This window comes from Mya arenaria, chromosome 17, assembly GCF_026914265.1.
Source record: "Mya arenaria isolate MELC-2E11 chromosome 17, ASM2691426v1".
Lineage (NCBI taxonomy): Eukaryota > Metazoa > Mollusca > Bivalvia > Myida > Myidae > Mya > Mya arenaria.
Window position 1 is genome coordinate 40320858 of NC_069138.1, and position 26127 is coordinate 40346984.

Consider the following 26127-nt stretch of genomic DNA (forward strand, 5'->3'; position numbering starts at 1 on the left):
CATGTAGTAAATAGTGTCGCCAATTACTTGTATTGCAACTAGGGTGACAAGTTAATTATGAATACTAATTAAACATTACAATTAGGCCTGAAATGGAAATATGTGTTTACATACAGGAGTCTGATATTTTTTCTTCCATATAATGACATGTATATTTGATAATATATCTAAATGTTAAACAACTGACCGTCATTTTCCAGAGCCTGTCCGTGACCTGGGGCACCTCCTGGGACAGCCGCCTGACCGACCTCGTGATGTTCTCCACCAGTCTGAACGTCTCATTCACCTTAAAAAAGCATCTGAATTGTGTAATATAAATCTTGTCATCAAATGCTCTCAAATGTAATGAATTTAATAGTTTGTGGCTTACCCAAACCACTACCGGTCAGTGGACCTCATAACTGGGTTCACTGATCAGTATTTGTAAAAAGGTGGTCAATTTGACGTGACACGTGGAAGATTATGCGTGATCAGTGGAAGATATCATATCATCAATGGTGGACCTCACAGATGAGCACATGGAATATTCAAGATTTTTTTCACACCAGTTAAATTATAGCTGCAAACAAGAAGGTTAATGCGCTAACAAATGAAGTTGACCCTGTATTGTTGGTACCCACCTTGTGTATGAGGGTGTTGACCAAGGTGTTGTTTGGGGCGTACAGGATACGCGGCGCTCGGTGTTGCAGCCGGTATATGACTTCCAGTAGCGCTTTCTGGTCGTGATTAAAAGGCGCTTCTGTAATTGAAGATTGGGAAAGAGAATAACATTGAGTGTAAATCAATTTTCTGACAAACTCAGTCGCATACTGATGGTATTTCATTACCAGTCATACTACATGTATTTGAAAGAGGAAGAAAAGAAAACGTTTCTTTTTTTTAAAAAATCACATAAATACTTTTATCTTGCAGCAAATTTTAATTTCATTTATATGAAAAATCCGTCACTAACGATATAAGTACCTTCTTTCGCTGATTCATGAAGATCACGAGCTTTCTTGACGTCACTTCCGCAAAGCAACGGTTCAATCAGCGTCCAAAACTTTCGCCAATGTTTCTCTCGGGTCTCAGGTTTACTAATCTGTAATTCGTTATTTGTGTTTGTTTTTATTGTAGACATAGCTTATCTAAGCGTAGATCATCAGAGTGCCAAGCTTTTTATTGACATGCTATTTCAAATACAGTCGAACCCCGTTGGCTCGAACTCGCTTGGCTTAAATTCCTCGTTGGCTCGAACTAGTCTTAAAGGACCGATTTTTTTTAAACCGAAAGTAAACATTTCCGCTTGGCTCGAATTTTCCGAGGCTCGAGGTATTTTATCGAGCCAACGGGGTTCGACTGCAATCATAACGATTGATCACAGTCCGATACAACATCCGAGAGCAAAGCACAAGCCACATCCTATTAGAGCTATGACAAAAAATGGAATAATGTTTCCAACCTTTCATTGTGATATTTGTACCTCTTTTTCACCAGCATACTAACTTACCTCGTTGATATGTTTCTGGAAGGACACGCAGCCGAGCTCCCCGGCCAGCCAGGGCGGCACCAACTTCCGGCCCGCAACCTCTAGGGCCGCCAGCATGGACAGTACTTCCTGAAGCGCAAACAGGGGCCATAAAGTAGAATATGTAGGTATATATATCATGAAAGTAGTGAAGATTAATTAATTAAGATTTTCGCTGAAAGTTCTATCTTGTACAGGGAACGCCATCAATTAAGTTTATAGAATTCAAAGTTGGACGTTCCTCTTAATTCAGTGATACTTTAAACACTAACTCATATAACATACCTGTGAGGTTATCCATGAAAGGTTCAAATCTTCTGCTCGGGTCTAAAAGAAAGAAAACAATTACATGCTTCTTCGTATTCACAATAAAGACAGAGGCATATTGAACAGCACACTTTTACCCTAGAAAAAACCCAGTTACTACAAACTATTTACAACGTGAAGTATATTTCGTGTATAATTGTAAAAATATGCGTTCGATAAGAATTATTGGTGATATTCGATATACGTTGGAGGTTATTACAGCAAAGAAAAGTTGATAATTTAAATTAAAACTTGTACCTGTTGTAGTAAGGCGGTTATATTGACGCTGGTCAAGAAATATTGCACAAGTTCCTCGAAATCATTCTCCGGCATTCCGCACAGACCTTCAACCAGCTCGTCCTGTTTTGAAAGTTGAGGCTTATTAGTAACTGTTTGTAATCCATATAATCATGGTAGCACAAAGTCGAGGAAAGTGAATTTTTTAATGTAATGATTTATCCGAAATAAAGTAAAATTTGACAGAAACTGTGTGACGGTAATTACACAGTGTATAAACAACATACAAGAATAGCTTGAAGATGCACTCTTACTCCAAATCAGCAGAACCAAAATTAATGCAACTGTTCTGATTTACCGAATGGGATGAATAAATATTGCATACAATGGTTCTTACGAAGGTTACCGTGTTTAATTTGAAAGAAAGTTGCAGAAAACCGGATTTCTACTTTATGAGATGAAAGTTGATCACTGTAAATCTTTAAGGACCCACCAGTCAATTAATATTTGTGCGTGTTTAGCTATAAGATTCATCTAGTTATCATTAATAAATAATTTCCATGATTTTATGTTATAGACAATTTATAAACGTGCATGTGTTGTTTACACTGTAAACATTTCATTTTGTTTATAATGTGTCCATGAGAAATAGTGATACCATTTCTGCTGACTCCACACCGGAAGAGGGTAGAAGAACAGCCAGGTGTGCACTGGCGTTCGCCATCTTGTCAGCGCGGCATACGGCTTCACGAACCTTGGCGGGCAGCGGATCTCTCTGGAAAACAACACAAAAGTCAGCTATTTTAAATAAAATGCCCGCTTTTCATTCAACCTGTGTTTGTTTTCCTTCACTCCATACTAGTTCGACTATGCCTGTGTACATGTAACCTTGAACTTGGACAATACATAACACATGATGTGAAAACGTATTGACTAGAAAGTAGAAGTACATAAGACATTCTACATGTACCATCCATGCACCACGCAGTAACCTACCAACGAGGCTGGATCGCCTCTTGACGCAAGAATGGTCTCTGCATTCTCAGAAATCAACTGCAGCACCAGGTCAACAACCTTAAACGAGAAAATAATTAACATGACAAAACATACTAGACCTGTTGTAGTTATAATTCACAGAACAAAACCTAAGAAACTAAAACATTACCCCGTCGAAAAATAGACAAATATGTATATGGAAAAAAGGGCGATATAAACTTGCCACTATAACATCTTTGGCTTAGATATAAATAAACAACCCTTGTCCACTGAAAAAAATATGTCTTTTTACCCCTAACCCTTTAACACACCATAATACGATCGGAAGCAGCCGTGTTTTAATGAATCTTATGATATCGATATTAAAGTCTGTCTAGAGCCTATAAATCAATAGTTAATATTATTCTGGTTTGTTATCCTACGTTCTAATACAACGTACGTACCGCCGCCACGTTGACGTTACTCTCCAGTAGTTTCTGGGCCGTTACCTCAATCAACCGGAAGTCGCCGTTCAAACGGCCGGACGTCTCTGTAGAGTTATTCAGAAGAGAAGAGAGAGGAATCGCTGAAACATATCAAAAACAAAGATCAGCTGGTTTAACACTGATGTGGATTCTATCTTGGTGTATATATTAAGGACAATGTAACTAACATTCGCTAACATAATATGATTCAACAGATCGGTGAAACCGCAACAACAAAAGTAACCATTAATTGCTGGAAACTGAGCTTATTTATCAGCTGCTAGCGAATACGATCTCTGTTGTTGTCAATGGGGGCATAAAGCTAGTGTTATTGGCATTGCAAACAATTTTGGGCAAGGTTAACGATTTCATACACCACTACTGACGACCACTCGAACGGACACATGCTACATTTAGTGTAACCGATCGCTTACATGTAAAATTCTTCGGTACGCGGGAAGCCATGTCCAGTAGCGTGTCTAGCGTCGCGTTCACGCTGACACCATCATCGGAGCCTAGACGTTCCAGAAGCGGTTCCAGACCTTCCGCTACCATAGTTACTGTCCGCAAAACTTCCTCCAATCTAGAAATAGCGTAATGAATTTCAGAATAAACGATCCTTCAAGAATTTGTTTTCCTCAAGATCAAAATAAGAACCAACGACACAAAGGAATCCATTTTTACCGCGATCATTAGACAATAATTACTAATTCTATTTAGAGCGAATGTGTTATATAGAGCGATAGAAGGGTTTAACTTACCGCGGGTTGTCCCTGGTGAAGACACTTTCTGCCCTGGAGCCGTCGTGGACACAGAACGTCTGGAGGACGGGAACCACGCCTGCTGACAACAGAGGCTGGGCCCGATAGTGACCTGAAACACCACAATGACGCCAATGAAGCTTCAATGCATGTCTTTGCATCATTTAAGAAGCTTTCTAGAATTTATTTTGTGAGAAAGCCTTACAAGTTTGTCATTGCAATATAGTAAAATAATGAAAGCCCAAGTCAACACTCACGTGTTGGCTGCGGATATACAGTCTGTGAGCGGCGGATACACAGGATCACCACAAACAGAACCAGCGGGATGACCACTTCCAAGATACTGACCACCTGGATATACACACACATAAGTTATAAACAATATATATACAGGAGAACCATAGCTTCCAGAACAGTGATGCGCATGCTCCGCCCATCCGGTTCTTAGCTAGTGCGCGTTGAAAACGCTTCAACAACCACAAAGCTTAACGTCAATAGAATCTGATTCAAAACCAAACACTCGTTTTGACGGAATTCCAAACACAATTGTTAAGTTACTTCCTACTGTGTTTTAATGCAAAACATCAACATATCCGTGACACTTAACGCAGAAAATATGACGCCCTCACCGGATGTCGTTTCTTGGTCAGCCAGTTTTTCCATAGTAGCAGCCTCAATTGCAGACCAAACCCGGGCACGCGCCCCATCTGAAGAATAAAACCCTGTATGTGAGTATACGGACAAATGCAGTGTATCGTATATGGATGACATGTCACCGGGGTAAACATACACAAGGTTGTTGTGAATCCAATGCAGTGAAAGGTTTACAATATATGGTTAGATCCTGATGGTGTATATACAATGAATATATTGCAAGTTGCAAACACATTATATAAAGCATATATTTTTAATTTCAGACTGTGAAAGTAAATGACCATCACCGTGTTTTTTGGAAAACTCTCAGAGAGTTGTGTGTTTGGTAACATAAGAGGGCTGGGCTTATATGTATGCTGTAAATTTACTTATCTACTTATATTCCTATGGAATACATCAATCAGTTCATTGGCATGAACCTTTTATTAAACTGTTTGAGGTGATATTCAGACAATATGTATGGACTTGCATCCGTTACCCGGTAACAACGACAAAAACATGCATTTCCATACATAACCGCATTGCATGTCATCGTTGAGATGCGTGAAAGGTCGACGTTGCATCAGATGCACACAGCCATCAATCGATTCAGCTTACGTAACCTACCCTGAACAGTCTCGCTCGATCAGCCCACTTTCATTCAACCCCATATAGCAGTTCCCACAGTCGAAATAAACAGCCAAACCTGAAATGGGTTGAAAAAAGAGTTAAATAAGCAGTTTTTGTTGTAGTTTTAGGGGCAGAGTTCTATGCGATTGAGGTCCATTCGCACTATTCGGAAATTATCATGACAACTTCATATATAAACCTATGCATAAATGAATATCAACAAATGTAGCCTTTTGAAAATATATATGATATATAATCCAAACGCCTTGTGGCCCTACCACGGTAAAGTGGACAAACGAAATACAGGTCCCAGGCCTCGTGGCCCCACCAAGGTAAAGCGGTCACCTGCTATAAAGGTCGCAGACCTTGTGGCCCCACCACGGATAAGTGGTCACATGATACACAAATCGCATTCTTCGTGACCCCATCAAAGTGAAGTGCTCACATGATACACAGGTCGCAGACCTCGTGGCACCACCACGGATAAGTGGTCACATGATACACAGGTCGCATTCCTCGTGGCACCACCACGGATAAGTGGTCACATGATACACAGGTCGGAGACCTCGTGGCACCACCACGGATAAGTGGTCACATGATACACAGGTCGCATTCCTCGTGGCACCACCACGGATAAGTGGTCACATGATACACAGATCGCATTCTTCGTGACCCCATCATAGTGAAGTGCTCACATGATAATACAGGTCGCAGGCCTCGTGGCACCACCACGGATAAGTGGTCACATGATACACAGGTCGCAGACCTCGTGGCACCACCACGGATAAGTGGTCACATGATACACAGGTCGCATTCCTCGTGGCCCCACCAGTGAAGTGCTCACATGATATACAGGTCACAGGCTTCGTGGCCTCATCACGGTGAAGTGGTCACACGAAATAAAGGTCCAAGGCCTCATGGCCCCACCAGATGAGGTGATCACATGATATACATGTCCCAGGCCCCGTGACCCCACCACGCTGAAGTGGTCACACGATATACAGGTCCCAGGCCTTGTGGCTCCACTACGGTGAAGTGGTCATACGATTTACAGGTCCTAGGCCTCGTGGACCCACCAAGGTGAAGTGGTCACATGATACACAGGTCCAAGGCGACGTGGCCCAACCACGGTGGTCACATGATATACAGGTTCCAGGCCTCGTGGCCCAACCACGGTGGTCACATGATATACAGGTTCCAGGCCTCGTGGCCCAACCACGGTGGTCACATGATATACAGGTTCCAGGCCTCGTGGCCCAACCAAGGTGGTCACATGATATACAGGTCGCGAGACTCTTAGCCCCACCACAGTGAAGTGTTCATTTGATTTACAGGTCCCAGGCCTCGTGGTCCCACCAGATGAGGTGATCACATGATATACATGTCCTAGGCCTCGTGACCCCACCACGCTGAAGTGGTCACACGATATACAGGTCCCAGGCCTTGTGGCCCCACTTCGGTGAAGTGGTCATACGATTTACAGGTCCTAGGCCTCGTGGACCCACCAAGGTGAATCGGTCACACGATACACAGGTCCAAGGCGACGTGGCCCAACCACGGTGGTCACATGATATACAGGTCCCAGGCGACGTGGCCCAACCACGGTGGTCACATGATATACAGGTTCCAGGCCTCGTGGCCCAACCACGGTGGTCACATGATATACAGGTTCCAGGCCTCGTGGCCCAACCAAGGTGGTCACATGATATACAGGTTCCAGGCCTCGTGGCCCAACCACGGTGGTCACATGATATACAGGTTCCAGGCCTCGTGGCCCAACCACGGTGGTCACATGATATACAGGTTCCAGGCCTCGTGGCCCAACCACGGTGGTCACATGATATACAGGTTCCAGGCCTCGTGGCCCAACCAAGGTGGTCACATGATATACAGGTCGCGAGACTCTTAGCCCCACCACAGTGAAGTGTTCATTTGATTTACAGGTCCCAGGCCTCGTGGTCCCATCCACCAAGGACAAGGACAATGCCGAGATGCATGCAAGCTTATGAACACTGATTGAGTTGAATCGAATTGCACTTCTGAATGATTAATTCAACTTTGATTCCTCTCATATTGCAGAAAAGATCAGGGGTGGCGTCAGGAGTTGATGTTTGAGGGGGCGTGACTAAAGGGTGTAAATCTTTAGACCAGCGCCCCTCCCTTAGAACCGAAATTAATATGTTGTAAGTGTTGGTAGGGGTGTTTGAGGGTGTTCCCCTATATTTTCCTTTTCAATTTCTAGTCTGAAATGAACATTTTGGGCGTAACTTATTACTTTTTGTCTCCTATATCGAAATTAAAAGTAAAACTTGACTTTTTGAGGGGTGTGTGCAATCGTAACAACTCGGCCATCTCCGTCAAGCTTCGAGATAGCCATATCTTGATACTAGCCGAGGAGTTCCGATTGGGGTGTGTGCGCCCGGTGCGCCCCCTGGATCAGCTAGTGAAGATGATAACATAATTCAAGATCATCAGAAAAAAACTGAGATCACGGCAACCACGGTTCTTAATTCCGTTATACAGTACTTCATAAGCATTGCGCAGTAGTGTATCAGGAAAATCCGACGATGGGTTGCTCATAAAGTGCATGCACTTAAAGCTGTATACTATATCCTTGAGTTACACGTTTTTAATGCATGAGTGTCAATTGCCTTTGAATGTTTACATATAATGGTCGACAATGGTGAAGTTCTGATGATTATTTTCTGTCATCAGAGCATAAAACACATAGGCGCATACTGCAGTATGTACAATAAGGTACTGAATGCATGTCATAACTGTTCCAAAACATAACTTAACGAATTTACAACCGTGTTAAACCATAACATTGTTCAATGTTCTACTTACGATTAATTGGTCGCACAATATTCCTACAGCTGTATTACGGACTCGTTAAAACACTTCCTGTTATATGTGATAACACGTTTACGACTGATAAATACTCCTCGTCGGTATATGCCGGACGGTATGGACTATTTCTACGTTACAATAGAAATGTAATGAGAAATTAAATCAATCAATGGCATTGTAAACCAGGCTGATATATATCCGCTTAGGTGCGGATCGATGATTGATCGCATGGGTATAGTCGGGTATAAATATAGATCAATGTTTACAAAATTAATAGGCCGTAACTTGTCTTCAAACCATGAAATGTGCGGTATTTATACCACGGTATTTGGATAGTTCAATTCAGTTTATTTCAGTGAAATAATTGATATAGTCTTTATTACAACTAACCGTTTAAAATTTAAACACTTGGAATCAAATGATTCATTGTTTATTTGGCTATTCTTTAATGTACCAAAACACATTAAATGGTACATGTCACAGGTTTAATAGCTTAAAGATGCACACTTACTCCCAAAAAAGATTTAGCAGCCATAATCCAATTGGTTAAATAATATATCAAAAAGGGTGAAGAATTGTCGGAAACAACGGTTCTTATAAAGGATACTGAATTTATTTTGAAAGAAATGTGCAGAAAACACGGTTTTTCTACCTTAATAAATGATAGTTAATCATAGTAAATCTTTAAGCATTCACCAATCAGTTAATATTTTTTTGCGTTTTCAGCTGTTAAATACATGGTTACAATCTTGGTATTAGTAATTAATATTTTCGATAAATGCATTATGTAGTAAGTTGTTCAAGGTTTATCACTCAAATTTGATTTTAAATAAGAGTGTCATTTTAAGTACAATATTCGTGAATAACCACTTCGATCGCCTGAGGTATTCTCGTATTATCGTACGTTTCTATGGTAAATAATTGATATTTACATTGAACACTTCCATTGTACTTAATTCCTTTCAGACAAAGGCCAAGCGCCTCATGCTGGGTCGTGTAATATTTGCATTTATTCATGTAAAATGGAGTAAAGATACACAATAATGGTCATAAACAAATAAATCGTAAATTTCACAAGCTAGCTTAAATGTTCAGTTAAGGGGACAATACCTTTTGAACGTTGTGATACACAACAGTTAAAAACACCCAAAACCCTTCAGTAATGCACCAGTCAATTGTAACCACGCCCCCCCCCCCCCCCCAGGTCCGGGGTTTATACCGAGGATAGCCGGGTAAAAGGGCCGTGTTTGTACCTTCCAGGTGGCCCCGCAGTGCCGGGTGAATGCGGTGGTTTAGTCTTCGCAAAAATATAGCGGGGATTGGGCCTCACCTAGGGTCCCTTGGGTGCAGAGGCATTTGGCGGTGATTTTACCATCTGTTCATCCCCGCAGGCCGGGGATTTTACCCGGGGTTGGCTGGGCCGAAAGTCAAAGTACCCGCTATTCCCCGGACCTGGGGGGGGGGGGGGCGTGGTTACAATTGACTTGTGCATAAGTAAGAGATGTATAATTTGTGTGGCAGTAACGAGTACTTATGGCTCACCATGCGCGTTTTAGTTACTCCATGTTTACAGCCGTTATACTACTCATACATATAGGTCTTGCAAAACACATTATGCTATATATAGATATAAGTACAGGCCCTTTCTCCTCCAAACATCTTAATTCAGACTAAGCTAAGTTGACTATTTATGGTTTGGTATAATTTGTGTAAAATTTACAAATTTAAGTGTTTTTGGACATCTTTTTTTATCAAAATCAAAATAATGTATGCAATTTGGCTTAACGAAATAAGCTACTTAAGCGTGTTACACTTAAGAGCTTTCGAAATGTTTGAGCTAGGCGCTTATAAGCAAATTAAGGCCAAATCTTTCGTGCAATCTACTCCGGTTATTCGCCTGTGAGTGAGTCTAATCTTCATGATCTACTCACCTGGGACTATATTCTCTGTGAATTTTCTCTTAGTGAAATTTTACCAACGAATATGTTAAATGCCATCTATTTTTCATCAAATGTATTCATATGCATTCATTATTTGGATCTATTTGGATCCTTTTCTTGCTTAATTATATGCTTAAGCTTTAAATAAAACACTGTGAGAATTCAATGAATTAAACTGAAGGAGTTTTTAACTTTGTATTGTTTTGCCTAATTCAAGACGTTTTGTGATTACGGCCCCTGAGTGTCAATTATTAACTTGGTAACAGTTACAGCACCCAATGTTCGGACTTATGAAATGCAATCATGAACGTAGTGGCCGCAGTCAGTTTTGTTCCATAATGTCAAGCTTATCGTGCAATATATAGCGTGCATATATTGTAATAGCGTTTTAACTTATCCGCAAGATTTTTATTGCATAGTAGAAAGCAAAGAAAACGCTTTCCAAAACGGTAAAAACGTCGATTTTATAACTTCTTGCGAATTGAAAAGCTTATTTCCGTGTTTACCCGTGCATACCGACAACTACTTATGTTGAAACCAGTTTCGAGGGTATCACAAATCGGGACAATTTTCTACTTAAAAAAAACGACAAGAAAATACCGGGAACATCTAGATATTCAAAAGAAAGCAGGAAAGTCCTTTTGAAATTCATGACACCTCAGTAAAATGTAATTATGAAATTCTTGATACTAACCGGAAGATTTTGAGAAAATCTTACTAACAGAGAGCTTCACTCCAAATGGAAGAAATTATTTCAATGCAATTAAGAATAAGAAACTGATGACAACAGAAGTATCCACTTTGAAATCACATAAGAACCTATATAATGCACCATCAGTCTTTATTTTATCTCAGTAAGGCCTTCCGCCTGCAAGTTGCCAATAGCTGACAAAATGGAATATTGTTTCGCGCTTTGTGTCATGTTAATGAACTTTGCAATTTTATATCGAGGTACCAGAGCAAACGAAATGCTAACGAATGTTTTGTTCAAAGTTCTTTCCAATGAGAAAAGAATTGATGACCTTGAAGTACAATTCAAAACCTCCATGGAAGGATTAAACACAAGATTGTCAGAAGAGTTGAACAAAATCACAGACATTAAAGCAATATGAACCCAGCATGGGTGAAATTAGAAAGGACATTAAAGATACGATATCAAACACGGTAACACAGATGGTAAAATCACAACATGTTGCACTGAATAAAGCGGGAAAAGGTCGCAATGCTGAAAACAAAAACGGAAATAAAAGAGCATATGAACTTGATGAATAAAGCATTTAATAACACAAAGAAAAACTATGATGAACGTTTCACAAACCAAACAGCTGCTGTTCAAGACGAGTTTCAGGCGCAGAAGGAAAATGCTGAAAATTTCATGACGAAAGTATTCAATAAAAGTCAAGAACATTTTAATCAACTAACAGAAAATTTCGAAAATGCACAGAGAAGGTTTGAAGATCTTTTTAGCAACAAAACTGATAGGTTAGACAACAGGTTCAATATTCAGTCTGAAAAGGTTGACATCCTAATTGAGACCGTACTAAGTGAAAGTGAACAACTTCATCAAACGGTTGAAGCATACACAGAAGATACAAAGAACTCAGCACAAAGCCTGAAAGATGGACTGAAAGAGACTTTGAAACAACTGAAAAACGAAATCTTCAAAAACCTTACTGACGAAACAAGCGGATTAGAGTCACGTCTCACGTCCCAAAATTCCCTATTGAAGAGTCAGCTAGATAGTCTTACTGAGACCGTACTAAGTGAAAGTGAACAACGTCATCAAACGGTGGAAGCATACACAGAATATACAAAGAACTCAACCCAAAGCCTGGAAGATGGACTGAAAGAGACTTTGAAACAAATGAAAAACGAAATCTTCAAAAATCTTACTGACGAAAAAAGCGGATTAGAGTTACGTCTATCTTCGATTGAGGGAAGAATGACAAGTAACTTGCTTACTTTCATTTCATATTATTCATTTCACAATATAGTTAATTAATATTTACAATCATTAGTTATTTAGTTTTCAATATAGAGCCATATGTGGCAGTATCAGAGATGGTGAAAAGAATAATATAATTTTATACATAACAAATATAAAAAGGTCACATACATCAATTTGCTTTGAATGCTTTGGATAGACAAACACTTTCGCGAAAGCCGTATTCAGAGAAATAACCGGTTTTCGAGAAGTCAGACATGTTATCCAATTTAAATCGTGTTATTTCTTTAAAGGTTCATCGGAATCGATGGGTATGATATAAAGCATAGTAAAAATGCATTCCGCACCGTATACGAAGGAATAAGCTTGCTAAATATATGCGTTTTTGAAGAAACCGCTTAATCATGTATCTTTACGATAAACAGATCAAAGGCCTAATCTTCAAGTCAAATTTGACCATATCTAAAAAAAATCTTTTTAAAACATTTCAAGTTAAGATACATCGGTAGACTTGTGCCCTTTAGGTCCATGTCAAGCATTTCCCTGTTTTTCTGAAATGCAGCTATTATCGTTTACCAGAACTTTTCTAAAATGGACTTCCTCACAATCGAATATACCTGCGTCATAGTATAAATAGTACAGATATTAACACAATGCAAACGTATGCATTACGTAGTAAAGTTTCTTAAAAAAAACGCTTTCATTTGAATATTGCAAGAAGTTGGAATGAGACCATCTTAGCTGATATACCAGTTCAAGAAGCATCGTTACATTTTTTAGGTTTTCATTTTAAGACACAATATTGAATTTCTTATTTCATTTTCAAAATATCAATTTCACGAGATATTGTATGAAGTATCGATATAAAAATCTTACGAATCGGTTCACAAATACCGTCTTATCAAGTGCGAGAACTTTTGCTTCTATTAATAGTGATATAATCCGTAGCAGGTGCTTTTGCCGTGTCACTGTTGTCATATTTTAACATAACAGAACAAAACAGAATATTGTTTATAGCTTATCGTTATAAATACAAAATAGTTCAACACTTGAACCACATGTTACGCCATAAGTTCAAGCTAAGTATTTTAGAAAACTGATATCTAGCAACACTAAAATGTCACTTGAAAGCTACACTCTCATATCTCTTATTTTGGCATTAGTGCCCCCAATTCAGTCATATAAGATAAATAAAAAAAACAGATCTTAATTGTTCGAAAAACGGCCGAAAATTCCAATATGCTTAAAGTGTTAGTAACGCTTTTAGTCATAAAACATCAATTTTAGACCATACATATGAAAAACTGCGATCTAATCTTTAATCAGCCTTTTTATATCACTGGTATTTATTCATGCACGCAAAAATTGGCTCATTTAAAGACGAAAAGGAAAAAAAAATGTCAAAACGGTCAAGCTGTGAGAGTGCAGCTTTAACCTCAAAGTGACCCATTTTGGCAATTTTTAACATTATTTAAAACCAACAATTGCTGATATACTGATATATGTCTGAAACGCGGTCATTATAAAAATTATGTAATAACGATTCAAATTCAAATGAACCTTTCAGTAAAATCTCTAACAAAGTAAGACCCACTATACAACGCATAAAATATTATTCATGATCCAACTAATACATGGAAACGTTAATCATTTTTCAGGTCACCATGTTGGTTTCTCTGCAAGACTTACAAAGACACTACTATCTGTACCAAAGCTCACCAGGTTATTTTTTTATAGTGATAGGTATGATGGATCGTCCAACTTTAATTCGTCCACAGGAATATTCACGGCACCTATCAGTGGCATGTACTTGTTTCTCTTTACTGTTGAATGTAATACTTCCAAAGTTGCACATGTTTGCTTGAGTCTGTCAGGCTATTCCGAAGTTTGCACACTTGCTAGCGGAGATCAGACCGGCAGCAATTTCTATGTAAAATATATGTCTGCTGGAACTGATGCTTTTGTTCAACACATGACATATACCCTTATAGAACAACATTTAGTGGAGTTCTGATCCACATCTAGAATGACTACATATGAGCATCCCTGCATGTAGATGCAAAAAGGTGTTGAACACTCATATTGTACCTTCATTTGATTGTCTTACGTAACTGACTGGTTGCCAAGGCGACCATTGCATCTCGTTCAGATTGTTTGGTGAAAATGTTTAATTAATCCATTGGATAATGATATTTTTATGTACACAATATAACCATATTATTCGTCATTTGAATATTTGATTGACAGCTGGAGATTAGTGAATTATTGATACATACTATGCATTACGTGTAAGGGGTGAAAAACGAGTGATGTTCAATATGCACTGATGTATATACTCCGTTTATATACATCTTACTAGCCGAATTAATAGCAGCCGAACTTCTGATACAGGCACAATAATGGTAATTATGAAAGTGCATATAAGTATAATAAATATATTGAATCATTGTGTGTCATTTGGGTGTAATGTGCACCAATCGATGCTTTCATGAGATTTATACCTGAACAGCTATTGTTTGTGTACCGGTAGTTACTTAACCCAGTTATCAAAGTCTGTATATTGAGCAAGGTAGGTTTTCTGTGATAACACTTATATTTCATACCAAAAGGAACTACCTTACAACGATGGTGTAATTGCAGTCAAATCCAGGATAAATGTATAGCATTCTTAGTTCATCGTTTCCAATATATAAGCCCAGTATTACCCTAAAAAACAAGAGAGCCAATGCTAGTCTCTTTTTATATTTTCAGTCGAACAAGAGGCATTACTCAGTACTTATTAAGGTCAGAGTTATGTACCTTGCTATACATATGTGCATATATGTGCCAAGTTTCGTTATATATATCTTGAAGAGTATTGGAGATGTGTTCATTGTTTAAGATATTGCACATAATCGACGACGATACCTGTTCTTAAAACAGATTACCTAACAATCTACAAAAGTATATATTTACGTACATTTTTATTAATCGTTTGAGCGTCAGGAAGAAGTAAGTCTTTCAGCTTCTGTATTTTTATGGTTTATTTCCATTGCTAGCATCTGCAGCTATTAACAACAGACTGAACTTTTGTACAATCAAATTCTTTACATTCTATCAAGTGGATTATTTTAAGTACTTTTTACTTAACGGGTGTACAATATAGAATACAAACTGGTGTTCTATTTTTTCAATGAAAAAAACAACATACCAGCAATATAAAATAACAAGCACATTGTCTAACGACAGTGCCATTCAAGTGTAACTTAGGCATTGAATATATTTTGGTCTTAATTATAAACTCATTGCTTCCCTATTATTTGCCTAACTAGTATCTTCAAGCAAATATATTTAATAGAAAAGGGGACACAACTTGAGTTACTGAATCGCTCCTCAACCAAATTTGACTGAGAAAACTGTCACCAAGTCTCAACATGATTAATTAAAAAAAAATCAAGTTAGTGTTTGCATAAGACATAAACCTACTTTTTGATGTAAAAGTGACATTACTCTGAAGTTACGAAGATGATAAACACACAATCAAACTTGATCAACTCATTTTTTCCTACGCAAACTGTCACCAAGTTTCATCAATATTGGATAATAGGAACTTCAGTAAGTGTCTTTCCAAAATATAAACCTTTTTAATGTAAAAGGGGCACAACTCTCAAACTACTGGGGTGATACGAACTTTACCAAGACGTTATACCCACAAACACTCACAAACTTTCATCATGATTCAATCATTTATGCTTAAATTAAAATCTGCTTAAGGGTTTGATGATGCCGCCACCATCTCACTCTATCTATATGTTGCTTTCTCATGACACAAAAATGTTCTTCTTGAAAGTGAAAGAAAACACATATCATAATTCTGCATTAGGTAATGTCAACATTTTCAATATGTCTCATTTATCTTGAAGAAAGATCACTCGTAAAATTTGATAGAACACGTATGGCATTGGTTAAAGTTTGTTTTAATGTAAATCCAAACACAGAACATGTACACAATTGTCAGATTTGGGCAGTCTATACACGTCCCCGGTATAAGCAAGGACTTAGTACTTGACCTTTTGTCGAGAAAGTAGTTGAGTTCTTCTAGAGTTATCTCCCATGATGTTCCCTGCATGGCGCAAACATGCGCACTACACTTTGTATTTGCTCTCAGGTGGCAGCTACTCCAGTTTAGTCAGCATCCCCACAAGGTGCGTCCAGAACACCTGAACATATAAACAAAGGTAAATACTTGAAAACAATTCTGCTTTTTTGCATCAATTGTATGGTAATTGACCTTAATAGAAGTTTTTGGTGTGTAATTTTTCGAAATGAAATCATACCCCGTCTTTTAAAAAATACACTTAAAACATGCAGTTTTATGTTCATTTGGAGAATTAAACACCTTTGTACAGTCAAACGCTGTATTCCTGTTTTTCAATACTTATTTATGTCAATTTTCTTACATCAATAACACAACAACAATCATAAAGCCGCCACTGCTCTCAATCCTATCTTACTGAAGCTCTTCCTTTTTCTGGGTATGCCCAGATGCCATCGCAGACTCGGCCTCTTCATCGTCCCCGACAACCACGTCATGACCCCAACCCCTGTGCTCCTCGACCAACGTCATGCACAAGCATTGCGTATTATAACAAGTAAAGCAGAGCCAAATATATCGTGCACTCAGGTTATTAGCCTACGAGAATGAGAGTGAATGTATTCTTCATGATCTTCTTACCCAGCACCAATTATAACCTGTGTAACTGTTACTACAACCATTACCCGGTCTAATTCAACACAACCATTAATGTAGTTGCTGCAGTCTGTGTTTTGTTCCCTTGTGTCAAGCATTTATTGAAAAAGCGCTTTAATACCCACAATATTTTTATTGCAGAACGCTTTCCTTTGTGGTTAAAAGGTCGATTTTATATTTTATTTCAGACTTAAAGAAACTAATTCCTGTGTTCGCCATCGACCTAGATCTATATAAACCGAATTTTACTTATGTTGATACAAGTTTCAAGGCTATCGGAAATTAGGACAATATTCTTTCTTCAAAAATAACAAAAATACTGGGAACATCTAGATACTACTATAAAGAAAGCAGGAAAGTCATTATAAAATTCGTGACACCTAGTAAAATGTAAGTATGAAATTCTTCAACTAACAGGAAAATTTTAAGATAATATTGCACAATAAGAGTTCCACTTCTTATGGCACTTCTGAAGTTAAAGGCTTAGGGTTAGGGTTGATGCAAAATAGAAAAACAAGCAATGCATTATCATATTTAACTTATTTGACTTCAACGCTGTAAATAAAAAAAAATCATACGATTTGTAAACAGTTTATTTAAAAAAATAAAAGCTTCGTGGGCACAAATTTAACAGTAAAACAGCGCCAAAATATCGCTTATATTTCATATCTTTTCTGTACAATTATAACAATAATATAAAATACTAGCGATATATTGTCGCTGTTTTAACTCACAAAATCAAAACAAAAACATCACACAAATATTAATGCAGTATGCATCAGGCAATAAGTGAAAATAGAAAGGACATTTAAGATACATTATCAAACAAGGTAACACAAATGGTTAAGTCACAATATGTTGTACTGAATAAACCGATGCAACGGGAAAAGGGTCCAATTCTGAAAACAGAAACAGAAATAAAAGAATATGGATTTGGTGAATGCTTCATTCAAAAAAAGTTTTTTCAAAAAGAGTGGTAATCATGTTGATCAATTAATGAACAATTTCGATCATGCACAGGGCAGATTTGAAGATCTTGTTACCAACAAAACTGAATGGTTAGACAACATGTTTAATAAACATTCTAAAAATGTAGACCACCTATTGACGACTGTATTAAGTGAAAGTGAACAACTTCATCAAACTCTTGAAGCATAAAAAGAAGAAACAAAGAATCCAACACGGAGCCTGGAAGATGGAATTAAAGAGAAACTGAAACAAGTGAAAAACGAACTTCTGGAAAAGTTTAATGACGAAACAAGTTCATTAAAGCCACACACCACAAGCCAAGAAAATTCCTACTTGTCCTTAAATTTGAAGAGTTGAAGATTAAGCTACATGGTCTCCAAGGAAACTTTAAGTGTTACAATATGACTGCCGGTCCTGGAGGGGGGGGGGGGGGGTCAAGGTAACGTGTTAATCTTTTACTTTTACTTGACAATATCCACAATGATGTTAATGTTTACAATCTTTCAAACCAAGGATTTTATCTTCAAAATTGCATTAATATTATCTTTAAAACATTGTAAGTAATGACTTTTACGGATATGTTACAATTTTGTCTGGATAAATTACGGCTGAAAAAAAATCATCATAAAAATGTTTGTTGTTTTAGAAGATATGTGAATAAGGCTATACATATGCAGTATAAAAATACCTGGTTACTGAAATGCGACGTATGTGCAGTCATGATTAAAATAAGGTTTAAACACTATCATAAACTTTTTATTAAAAGCTCTCACCAAACAATACAAACTACACAAGACATATACCTGTATTCATTATTAACACTAATACATTATATTTGCATTTATCCACATCTAAATTAATTGGATAATAATATTACTTATTTACACAATGTTTACATATTATTCACCAATTGATTATTCGAATGACACCTGACTGGTCAATTATTATAAAAAAACAATGATATACGCGTAAGAAGTGAAAACCCGGGGGGGGGGGCAAGCATGTACTGAAGCATGTAATTTGCTTATATACAACCTGATAAGTCTGATACAGAGTGGCGTATCCGTGGTCTAGTGGTAACACCCTTGACTACGAATCCAGGGGTCGCAGGTTAAGAACCTTCATAGACATGTGCATGGCATGTGGACCAAGTTTCGTTTTTATAATTTGAACAGTAATCGAGTAATGGTCAATGTTAAAGTTTTTTGCACAACATAGACGACACCGGTACTATAGCATAACCAAACTACTTTTTTCGAAAAAAGACGAGCTAACGACCTTAATGAGTATGTCAACACAGTACAGTTTTATATGTAGTCGATCTTTAGAGCGTCAAGTTGAAGTAAGTTATTCAGTTTTTGTAAATTATTTCTTTAATGGTTAATTAGCAGTTATAAACAGCACTCTTTATTTTTGATAAATCAAATGTTAATATTTATGCGAAAAGCTACAGAAATAAGCTCAGTAGCAAAGGGTTAGGGTAAGGGTTAGGGTTAGGTTAAGTTTCTATTAATTGGTTATTTGTACTTGTTTCATCGTTTCATTGTCAAAAGTAAGGACAAGAATAACTGGTTCCATTAAAAAATGAGAAAACCTAAGTAAAAAAGCCTTGGACAAATTCTTGTGTCACCCCAAAACCAATAATTTATCCTGGAAGCGTTCTGATTAAGAGAAACCTAATACTAGTAGTTCAATATTAAGATTTGTTGTACACGTATATGGTTAGCCTTAAGGTATCCGAAGTACAAGTAAGCTTGTTATTGCAATCAACGAAAAACAATATTCAATGTTGATATCTGGTGACCCAGACCCATTTGGTATCATTTGAAAGAGGATTGATTACCGATTTCTATTTGTTTTTAAAATGAACCAAACTTGAATGGCAGTAAGCATTTTTTTATTTATTTCAGCTTAAATCGGACATGGAATGATCTAGTTTGCAATAGTTCAAGGCCAATAATGCGTGTTCGTTATAACTACACGGTTATTTATTTATATATCTTTTCCCTAAAAGTGAAACCCTTTGTAATGATATCACAATAATATTGGTCACCAGGCGTCCAGAATTCTCAAGACTGTACATTGGATACCTTGAGAGTCAAATCGAGAACTCTGAATAAGAGATGCATAAGAGGTCAACATAAAGATTTGCGTACACTGATAATCAATAAGTAAGCATCATAAATGTCTTAATGACATTTGGAAATAAAACACCAATTAAGCCAGTGTTATAAGATCTCGATAAAGTTGCACTTTTCAATGATGTAAATAAACAGTTTCAATCAACCCAATGCTGCTATTTTCAAACGTTGTATGTAGTTTTAGCTTGCAAAACATCTCATTTTCAAAATGAATTGAGCCTCATGCTATTAGTTAGGAAATGTATACGCGCTATCTGCTTGTCTGATTACAAAAGTCATCAACCATTCAGATTTTGATATGACTGGCTCTGCTGACATTTTTCTCTTCAAGATATTAGTCAAAAATGAGTTTAACAAATATTTCTATAACAAACAAAACGAACATACGTAAGGAAAAGACTAAATACACGGTAAGATACATTCAACTTTAGTTTACGGTAAGCAGCTGCCTCGTTATCATGAATTCATAAATCCATAAGTATCCACTAAATCATAATTGTCTTATACTATTTATCTGTCTAATGATTAATCTAGATCTATATGAAGCTGATCGGTGTTTCCTCCTCCAGTAGCCCCTGCGACTGCAAAAGGCGATCTTCCCGGGGTTTGAATGTTGAGGGCACTTGCATCACTTTACTGAACTGTTCTACAGCCCATCGCTCTAACACTTGAGAGAAATAGGTCTTAATTGATATACTGAATCTGTTCATATCAAATTATGCAAAATGGCATTTTTCTTTGGACAGCTGTGCCATCAATTTGGGACTGCTAGGCTAAATTAATTAAACCATCATCCATCGCTCGGAAATAGTCCGTTTACGTATGCCAAACAAACAAAACTAACCTATCATAATTATGACATTTTTCTGTATAGAGGTATGACAGACACTTACAACTCTGTGCTTAACGTATCTGTAGTCCATCACTTTCTGCCATACAAGTGTCCACAAAAAAGTAGTATACGCTAATACCAATAAAGCATCAAGTGTTTTTTTCTATGTAAGGTAATTTGCCGTTTAAAAATTCATACATGTAACAGTTACGTATTTGAAAGATTTTTCATTGGTTATTTCAAATTATTGAAAGTTCCTTACAAGGAATGAGAGCAAAGAACGAGGGCAAAGTCATGAAGAGGAAAACAAATACTAATTGACAATCTGAGGAATTACTCGCCGCTGCAAATGTTGCCCCTATCACAAACGGATATAACTCAACAAATATTTCAGCTATGGAGATAAGACATGTGTCACACAAGCGTTCTGCCATCGTGAGCGTTTAATTAGTCTTTCATTTTGATATGAGTTGATTTTCATTATCAATATTTTTATCATAGATAATGAGCTTCTGACTTATGTTGATATTTCCATCGACATAATCAGAAGACATGGACGATATTCATTGTCAGAAATAAGGATACGAATAAATGTTACCAGGACCATTGCTAAAAAATGAGAACACTTCAGTAGAAAATCCCTGAACAACTCATGACAAAAGCAGGAAGGTATTGTGAAAATCTTGTGAGCAGAGATTGGTCCAATTCAAACTGCACTTTGGAGCTCTTATGAATTTGAAACTGTTTAAAGCTGAGCAATTCAAAATACTTAAAGCAGATTTTCTTCCACTTTAGTAAATCATCAGCAAGTAAGTTGGAAGTAAATGGGACATTATGCCAAGTATGCGTTATATGTAAATAAACTGCGCAACAGTATTTCAAGTGCTCAGATCGAATGAAATGCTTACGAACGTTATCTTTAAATTGCATTGAAATTTTATTCAAAACTTCCTTGGAATAATTGAACGCAAGATTGTCAAAGGTCTTAAATTGGAATCACAGAAACAGAAAAGCAATAAGAACCAGTTTCCGGATATAATCTTTCTAAATCAAGTAATCTCTTAAGGCACAAGTGCGGTGAAACATCAGCTAGGAAGCCACTTGAATGGTTGGTAAAGAATTTTCTTAACATATAGGTATAACCCTTTCATTATAAATAATCGTCTGAGATATAATTATCTAACTTTGTCCCTCTATAAAACATCGTGATCTAAGAAAGTGTCCTTAATATATTTGTATTTATTTCTAATGCTTCTAATATTTTGGTGTAAAATGGAAAGACACCCATCTTTTTCTTTTTGTCGACCAGGATTAGTTTCAGTATCACCCGAACGAATAAGAATTATACGACACGTTAATAAATACATCTGACCGAGTGGCGTGAATAAATCCGTTAGTAATATAATCTATTGTGGGGGTATGAATTCAATGAGCTGTGATATTGATCAATGAACAGTATTGTTGCGAGTTTCAAAAGTGCATTTCTTCCATGGGCCAATTCGTAGTTGACTATATAGTGTAAGGACATTTTAACAAACAGAATTAATAAAAATGCAAAGTCAATGCATTGTCGAATAGGTTTAAATAAACTAGTAGATTTGGAAGACTTTTGCTGCATACAGCTATTTTACAACCCCACTGCTGCCCGCCACGCCATAAGCTCATTACCTGGATAGAACAAGTAAAAAATGACAGTGAAAAAGAGTGTAAACATAAATTAACATTTCAACAAGAGCAATCAAGAATAGCAAAAAAAAAACAAAAGTGAAACAGAAAGCAAGATATACCCAACAAACAGACAAAAAGGTTGTGGGTTCAAACTGTATTATACTATTATTCAGTGGCACTTAACAACTATGAAAAATGTGTTATGTTTATACATATTTATACGAAGTTAGTTATACGACAGAGAAATTTAATCTTATGGCAAAAAAGTGCGTGCTGTATGCCGAGTGGAAATACTGTCGGAGTTAAGTTGAGACTTTACATATCAATCAGATATGCGCATAACAATAATTGTTTTCTACTTAAGTATTTACATGCTGCATCAAACCAAATTACTACAAAGTAAAGCATGTGACGACTAAAATGACGTCACGAGCTTTACGTGAAAGTTCAAATTAATGTGGTGTTTTTCAGATAACTTTATTATACCAATGAGCATAGGTTATTTGGGACAATTACCTTTCCTTAGGGTAGGTATCTACATAACCCATATATTTGTCTAAGAAAGTGGCTTTTTACATTCAATTACAGCAAGAATGCTCCTGGTCTCATGCCTCGGATTCGTCTCCCCTCTTCCCATGTCCTGGTTCCAGGTTATCTCTCTTGGACTAATCTACTAGCTGGGTACCAGTACCGAAAGATACCACACTCTCCCCCATCATATTATTAAGGTTGGTGGTACGTGATGCTAGCAGACTTGTGTGATCCCCAGTTGGACCCAGACACTTTAAAGCTGTTAACCTTTAAAGCCTTAGACAGCTGGACCCGAAAGATAACTTTTGAGGTACTTGTCGGCATGCCTAGAACTGGTCAGGACTACTTTGAAACTTCAGTCAATAGCTCAAAGAGTACTGGTCTAATCACAGAGAGACCTCTGTATTAGTTTCTAATGAACACCACTACTCATAAGCCAAGCCAGAAAGATAACTGACAAGGCTACTTTGATGCCTGGGATGATACCTCATAGAGTACCTGTCTACACTATTGTTTTGTGCATAATTTACATGTTTTTTTCTGTTTCAATGCATTACGTATTTGGTCTTTGTTAATTTTGATTATTCTCAAATTTGTAGAACTAAACTAATTGTAAATATTATATCGAAATGAATATTGTTTAAACCAAAGAGTACCTGACTACAGACACCCCTCTGAATCAGTCACTTATGAGCATCAGTGCTCATCAGCAGCAGTGTGAATCCTCAGACCACTGGACCCCAGAAAGAACCCCTGAGATAATGTCGGCATGAGAAAAACTGGCAAGACTACCTTGAGACTTCAGACGAAATCTAAAAGAGCATTTATCTAAATACAGAGAGACCTCTGTATTAGCTACTTATGGGCACCAGTACCCATCAGCCTAGCTAGAACTCTAGCTTTCCCACACAGCTATTTGCCTTGGAGAATAAATTGCCTAGCAGTTTAAAAATAGTTAATCACTGAATAAACACCAACTGGTATTTATACTTCAAGACATCACCTGATATTACTGCCCTTGATACCCACATTACAGAAAAAAACATGTATTGGAAAACCCAACGTTTTAAACTGTTAAAGAAGATGGATATATTACAGTCGGTATTTAAAGGAATTACTTCTTTCTAGTGGTGACAGAATAAAGTGTTATTTATTTTATTTTGTAAAAATAACTAAAATGAGTGTATAAAAGTGATGAGAGTAATTTAGATCTGCATATCCATTTAGAAATTCAAATGATTTTCAGATCGGATTATATATCGCAAGGTTAATAAAAAAAACGCACACAGGCTCTGGATTATCTCATCTTCAGGTAAGTTTTGACTTAATTGAACGGTTTGGTTGACAAAATGTGAGTCCAGACATAAAGTTGCAGAAAAAATGCACGAAATATAAACATTAGACAGCTTTATTAATCATGATGTTGGGACTAGTTTGAGCAATTGAAAATTTGCATTGAAATTCAAAACTAAAGGCTTATTAAAAAGAGAATTCAATTGATTAAAAAATGTTATAGTTTGTTAGCCAATGTTTACATCCGACCCATCTGAGCCTCGTTCTGAAAATGGAATGTTTAGCATGCATAAATATTGATAACGGCCTATATTGTTCACCGATTAAGAATCACAGGCTACATTTGAGGAAAACTTCGAAATTGATGATTACCCCCAATACACGCGAAATATTATAAGTATCTTCCATGGCCGAGAGTGTAAGATAGGTTCATTCCGACCCGACCGTAGGGTGTTTTGCGGAAACGAGGTTTACCGAGTTTTCGCAAAACACCCTGCGCGAGGGTCGGGATGAACCTATCTTACACGAGCGGCTATGGTAGATGCTTTTTTTCCTACCTCAGTTAAACAAAATTAAGTAAAAATGTATTTTTTTTGCCGGAACTCTTTTGTGCGTAGAGAAAATAATTACGTACGGATATGCAATAATTTGTGGTTGTCATGGATATTCGCGCAGTGATTCAGAGTATGTAAATGGTCTCATCGGTCTAGTTCTAAGAAGAGTGAAGAATTATTTCTTGAAAGGTGCGTGAAAACTGTTTTCTGGTGACATTTGAAGCGAGAAATAATTAACTCGCGTTCAAAATATTGCCACAAGACAACGTTTCCATGATGCGCTACAGACGACAGTCTTCATCAAGGGAGGTAATTACAATGTGGTAACCATTAAAAGAAGTTCCATACGGGCATTTTATCTTCCCCCGTGGGCAAGATAAGAATTTCTAGCATGGTTAAATTAATGCATCTACTTATTTGAGGTTGGAGAAATTGCGATCTTACACTGAAAAATAAAAACTGTATTTTTTTCTGTTTAGTATATGCCTTATTATGTAGTTAAAATGAAGTGTATCGTAGGTTCACCAGAAAAGCGTGTAAAATTGTATAAATTTACACTTCAACTGCCATTTCTTTAAAAGAACTACCTTTCGGCAATTGCGAACATATTCCGATAAAAGCAACATCTTCGGATCGCGAATCATCGCATATTAATACGCATGTATTTTGAAAATTGTTTATCTTGTTAGTGTGTGTATTTTGTCAGCAAGCCCCGAAAAAACTCAATATGTTTAAATTATTAATTTATGTTATATTAAATGTATTGTTGTCATTAGTGTTTCAATTTTACGTTTCAAAGTAATTTAAAGTGATTGTTTTACCGCGTTATGTGACGTAATCTTATCAACTGTTTCCGGTTACGGTCGGATTGTTCTTCTTACAGAATGGACGAGAAAGAACGACTGTAAGATTGAACTGAAATGAAGTTTTTTTTTACAATTCTTAAATAGTGTATTGAACTATTTGTGTAAATATAAGTAATGAATTGCGTGATTGATTATCGGGGATTTTCTGGGTATGAACGCAGTTGGGCCGGTTAAAGTACGCATGGAGTCCTTCCACACACTTGAACCAGCCCAACTGCGTTCATATCCGGATAATGGCATCAATCCCGCAACTCATTTTTAAAATGGACGGAACT

General features: G+C 37.1%; 2 protein-coding genes across 2 annotated transcripts in view; one reads left to right on the forward strand and one right to left on the reverse strand.

The window, feature by feature from the left end:
• The window catches only part of LOC128224911 (ATP-binding cassette sub-family A member 2-like), a 33258-nt gene extending 24690 nt beyond the window's left edge, over positions 1 to 8568 (reverse strand). The window contains exons 1-15 of the mRNA XM_052935005.1: positions 8382 to 8568; positions 5532 to 5610; positions 4901 to 4978; positions 4529 to 4622; positions 4272 to 4383; positions 3945 to 4093; positions 3490 to 3611; positions 3047 to 3124; positions 2709 to 2825; positions 2072 to 2173; positions 1793 to 1834; positions 1490 to 1597; positions 964 to 1081; positions 621 to 739; positions 188 to 286 (exon numbers count right to left, since the gene is read on the reverse strand). Coding sequence (XP_052790965.1) covers positions 188 to 286; positions 621 to 739; positions 964 to 1081; positions 1490 to 1597; positions 1793 to 1834; positions 2072 to 2173; positions 2709 to 2825; positions 3047 to 3124; positions 3490 to 3611; positions 3945 to 4093; positions 4272 to 4383; positions 4529 to 4622; positions 4901 to 4978 — 1338 coding nt within the window. The 5' untranslated portion in view covers positions 5532 to 5610; positions 8382 to 8568. The remainder of the gene's footprint in view (positions 1 to 187; positions 287 to 620; positions 740 to 963; positions 1082 to 1489; positions 1598 to 1792; positions 1835 to 2071; positions 2174 to 2708; positions 2826 to 3046; positions 3125 to 3489; positions 3612 to 3944; positions 4094 to 4271; positions 4384 to 4528; positions 4623 to 4900; positions 4979 to 5531; positions 5611 to 8381) is intronic.
• A 2626-nt stretch (positions 8569 to 11194) lies between these two features.
• LOC128224882 (uncharacterized) lies at positions 11195 to 14676 on the forward strand. The gene is made up of 2 exons (XM_052934973.1): positions 11195 to 12273; positions 13928 to 14676. The coding sequence occupies exons 1-2, from the start codon at positions 11547 to 11549 to the stop codon at positions 14281 to 14283; spliced, it is 1083 nt and encodes a 360-aa protein (XP_052790933.1). The 5' UTR covers positions 11195 to 11546; the 3' UTR covers positions 14284 to 14676.
• The last annotated feature ends 11451 nt before the right edge of the window (positions 14677 to 26127 follow it).

Coding starts and splice junctions, on each gene's coding strand:
- LOC128224882 (XM_052934973.1), top strand. CDS start 11,547: ATGCTGAAAACAAAAACGGAAATAAAAGAGCATATGAACTTGATGAAT. Junction 12,274..13,927: donor GATTGAGGGAAGAATGACAA/GTAACTTGCTTA, acceptor ATCATTTTTCAG/GTCACCATGTTGGTTTCTCT.